Source organism: Eumetopias jubatus, unplaced genomic scaffold, assembly GCF_037043125.1.
Source record: "Eumetopias jubatus isolate StellerSeaLion01/CBP00866 unplaced genomic scaffold, mEumJub1_p1.0 scaffold_4, whole genome shotgun sequence".
Classification (NCBI taxonomy): domain Eukaryota; kingdom Metazoa; phylum Chordata; class Mammalia; order Carnivora; family Otariidae; genus Eumetopias; species Eumetopias jubatus.
In genome coordinates this window covers 909,197-913,996 of record NW_028274810.1, presented here as the reverse complement: position 1 = coordinate 913,996, position 4,800 = coordinate 909,197, and the positions used below count along the sequence as shown (strand labels likewise).

The 4,800-nt window shown below is 44.8% G+C and overlaps 1 protein-coding gene across 1 annotated transcript; it reads right to left on the bottom strand.

Annotated features, from left to right (window-relative positions):
- Positions 1-2,205: 2,205 nt before the first annotated feature.
- Positions 2,206-2,451, bottom strand: LOC148164447 (late cornified envelope protein 6A-like). Its single transcript, XM_088022259.1, has one exon. The coding sequence runs from the start codon at positions 2,449-2,451 to the stop codon at positions 2,206-2,208; it is 246 nt and encodes an 81-aa protein (XP_087878385.1).
- Positions 2,452-4,800: the final 2,349 nt, after the last annotated feature.

Here is a 4,800-nt window from a genome sequence, read left to right as displayed (position 1 = left end):
ATAAAAAATCTTTTTTAAAAAAGTATGGATTTCGTGACAGTAAAATAAGTAGATACTTGGCAAGTTTTTCAGAAAGTGTTTTGTTTTTTTCCCCAACAAACTGGATTTTTCTTTTAGCTAGAGTAATTTTTTATAATATTTATTTATTTGAGAGAGAGAGGGAGAGTGTGCACATGGCAGGGCGGGGGGGCGTGGCAGAGGGAGAAGGAAAGAGAGAATCTCAAGCAGACTTCCTGCTGAGCTCAGAAACCCATGCAGGACTCTATCCCAGGACCCCAGGATCATGACCTGAGGCTGAGATCAAGAGTCAGACACTTAAATGACTGAGTCATCAGGTGCCCCTAACTAGAGTAATTTTTTAACATAGTACTCACTCTTGCTCTTGAACAAAAGAAATCCCTTTCTCCAAAGTGATTTTCTTAAATGGAGGCATTTTCATTGCCTCTAAGATGCAGTCTTCCTGGAGAGTCTGAAAAAAGTCTTCACAGTCTTTAACAATTCTAGAATTCCAATTCTAAAAATTTATCTTAGGAAAATTACTAAGAATAATCACCAACGAAAAAACTTTTTTACTGTTGTTTAGACAGCAAAAGAGTGGAAGCAATATACGTGCCCCAAATCAGGAAACTATTTACACAAATCATGGTGCGTTCACAGGATGGACTATAATAGTGTTGATCAATATTTGTTAGCACAGAAGAGTATTGACAATCGTACTGTTAAGTAAAAGATCAGGTTACAAAGTATTCTGAAATGATCTTATTTTGTGATTTTTTATAAAGTTTGGAAATAGATCCTGAAGTTATTAGCAGTAGTTATTTTTAGGTGATAAGATTTTTGGTTGGTCTTAATCATCTTCCTTATGCTTATTTACATTAAAACATCTTTATACAGGCATGCATCATTTGATTAGTGAGAAAAATTACACATTCAAAATTATATAAAATTATGCTCTATCTATATGCCTATACAGAGAGATATATCATAGCAGAGGCAAAACCAGGTTCCAGCAGTCAGGACTGCTAAGCTCTGGAAATGGACATCTTGTGTTTTGGGAATTGTAGACAGGCTGATTCTCTGCCCTGAGACTGAGCAATAGAATCCATTGGGATGGGTACTTAGTTAAAAACATATTTTCAGTTTCCCCCAGAAAATGGGAATCAACTAAAAATTATTACCCGGAACTTATATTGATATGCAACCATGTTGAGCCTCAAGCCCCTCCAGGCCCCTCTACTTTACCTCAGGTCCTCCCCACCCCAGGGCAAAAGTCCTTTGGGAGCTGCAGTTTCATACCTGGCTATGAGCTATTCCATACGATCCTCTCACGCTGGCAGTCTAGCCAAATTGAAATCCGTGTCAGTGGCAAGTATCCCACTTGTACATGAAAAGTATCATTTCTACCTGGAAAGTTCCTCATCCTTGTTCCATCCCCAACACCAAAGTCCGCTTGTCTTTAAAAGCCCTGTTGAAATGCTACCCACCCCAGAGGTCGGTTCTCCCCCAAGCAACATGCTCTCTCTGCTTCAGATTTCTCTTTCCAGGGACAACACTTTTAATCTACACCATCAGGATGAGTCTTTCCCTTCTTTCCTTGATCTTTTGTACTCTTTTCCCCCATTGAGTTCACACAAAGTGAGAAAAAAAAAGAAGTATGTCAATCACCTTGAAATTGTATTTATTAGTCTGCATATTTCAATCTACAATGTAACACTGTTTCTCCCACTAGACTGTAAGCTTTTCTAGAACAGAAACAAATCTCCTATTACATCTGGGAACACAGAGCACAGTATAGAGTAGATGCTCAACATATGTTTGTCACACAAAATCTTTCAATGTAAGGATTATGCAATGACATAGGTTGATGGCTATAAGGATGCTGAGACAGAAATCTCAAACCATGTGTCTCTGAAACACCACCAGTCCACATCTTGGAAGGAAAGAAGGGGCAGCATCCACTTGTGGAAGCCTCAGTCCCTCTGGCAACCTCAGGGATTCACAGCAGCCAGGGCTCAGGCTCCACGTTGCTGCTGAGCTGAAGGGGCGGGTGGAAGACTGAAGCAGGAGTGCGGCTTATAGGGGCCAGGAAGTGTTTCCCAGCACTAACTAGAGGGGGAGAGCCTGAGCTTCCCAGCGGTGTGAGTGCAGAAAGCTGGATGGGAGAGGGCAACTGTACCCATGTCCCTCTCCTTTGGGCTGGTCACCTCAGCATTCCTCCTCTTTGATGTGGTAGACTGTGCCACCACTGAGGCAGCGGGGCTTCTTGCGGTGAGCCCTCTGAGAACGGCCAGGACTCTGCTTCCCAGGCTTTTGGGAACCAGAATCACAGCCTCCTGAATGGGGGTCACAGCAAGGAGCAGAGCAGACAGCCAGGGTGGGGGTTGGGCACTGGGGAGATGAGCATTTGGGAGCACTAGGGGGCTCCCAGGCTTGCTGCTTCTGCTGTGACATCATTGGGTTAGCAAGTGGAAGCTGAAAGGAGAAAAGAGAATTCAGTTAAGTCAGGGCCTTGGGTATCTGTTTCTTTTCTCCATGGGCTGGAGCTGTCAAAATAAAGCTGGCATTTACAATCTGCTAAATCCATCCTAGGAGGGACAGAAATGGATCTGAGTGGGTAAATTTGGGGAGTAAGCCATGGTGGGAACTCCCAGGGGACCCACTCACCAAGAACCAAGCTAATAACTTACTCCCCTTCTTAAACAAAGTGAAGCTGAGTTGAGTAGATTGTCTACTTTCCCAGACCAGGGTCCACCATTGTCAGGTGTAAAGGAGAAATGAATCTCTGCTCTTTCTTCACTCAGTCTTACTTTGCCCTGAGATTCCTAAGCCTGGGTGTATCTTCTTCGCTTCTTCAGACCCTCTGGCTTCTATGACTTTCTCCCATGTTAAATCATTTGAGGTCTTTTGTGGGGACCACCTCCCTTCCTTTCTCCCTGCCCCAAAGCTCTCTTACCTGGCTTATCTACCCCCTGGGCAGAAGTGAGAGGAGAGATCAGGCCTGCCTTGGCAGCGTCTGAGTGAGGGACATACAAGTGTCTCCTCACCCAGAGGTAGCCTTACCCTAGAGGAGGATGTGTGGACAAATCATTCCAGAAGGAGGAGTCTGGAGGCCTTTTATAGATCCTCCAGGGAAGCCTTCAGGCTACATATTATTGGAGGGCAGCTGTGTGTGGACTATTTATATGAATGTTTCACAATACCCAGGGCTGAATTCCTCAGTGAGTGGCATGCAGCAGGATGTGGGCCAAAGGGAATCCCGTGCGAATGAGTGACCAGAGGCTGTGGCCTTCAGAGTGGCCTGATTGGGGTGGGTACACTGGCCAAGTCTAGATGACATCTCTGGGGGCCTGAGAGGGATCTGATTACTGTGGAGATCTCTCTAGGATTGGTGGGGAAGGACCAAGTTCAATGCCACCCAAGTCTGATGAAGACCCTTCTTGCCCACTTCCACCCCTCATCCATGCTTTCTACCACTCAGTTCAAGGTCACCACCTCCATGGTAACTTGCCTAGTCCACCAGGCCACATCCAAGTCCTCCCTCCTCTGAATGTCAGAGATACCTCTCACAGCCTTTATAGCTGCTCATGACCAAGGTGACCTACATATTTGTCCTATCACCTTTATTACCCACTTCCTTGATTACAAGACCTTGTCTTTATCACTTCTAAATTCCTAGGATCTGATACTGTCCCTGACATAAAGAAGATGCTCATTAATATTTGTGGAATGGAATAATCTATGTGTCATTAAAATAGACTTTGCATTTTGGGAGAACAAAAAATAGGAAAAAACCAAAATGCACTTGTTTTTGTTCTGTGGCTCAAATCTTAATCTCTTGTGTTCACCATCCACACCTAAGGCTTCTGGGAACACCCTTTCATAAACAGTACAGAGAAATCAGTGGGCAGACCTCATCTTACAGATCAGGCTGAGAAAAGTGTGGAGAGTTAAACATTTGTAAACCCTGCTACTGTTTATGCAATTTTTGAGAGACCCCAAGGAAAAGCTTTTTGCGGAGTGAAAAATTTTCCTTTATCTTTTATGAAAATTGATACCAGCACATGTTGGCTGTGCTTAGGATGGGAACAGTCTCTTTGAAAACCATCCCTCACTTCTGGAGGCGTCTGTCTCAGAATTGCTGCCCACGTGCCAGGTATGTGAAAAGATCCTATTTAAACTCCTGGTAGTAGGGATAGTGTCTTGCCTTCCTCTGTGTTCTAAGTGCCTAGCACACAATAGGGACTCAGGAAACAGGTGAGTCAGTGAAAAAGATGAGCAATTAGAAGAATATTCTGATTATAGGGGCTGTCCTCAAAGACTTCGAGTCATACATAGGACAAAGGTGAGCAAGGTTGGGGTGTGGGGTGACAGATAAGGACCAAACCAGGGTGTAGAGTGGGACAAAGCCACAGGAGGAGCTATACTGGAGCAAATCCATCAGGACAAGACTATCTGGGCCTACCTGCTTCATCTGGGAAGGCTCCCAGGGGGAGGGAGGCTTTGACATGTAATTTGGTTGAAGGGAGAGGAGAGTCCGTGTAAGTGAAATAGAAGGTGGGAGACGGTATGAAGCCTTTCTCAGTCCATTAAAACAGGACCGTGGGAGCACCTGAGTTATGGAGCCTCAGAAATCCGACCCCTTCTTCCCTTACTTCCTTCTCTCTCCTCTCTCTCCTTCTCCTCCTCTGCCCTTCTCCTCCCTGTCAGGCATCAGAAATAGCCCTAACTGCTCCTCAGAAAGGGGTCATGGACACTAAGCACTGGGAGGGCAGAGTAATTCTGGTCTTTTTTTTACCAGTT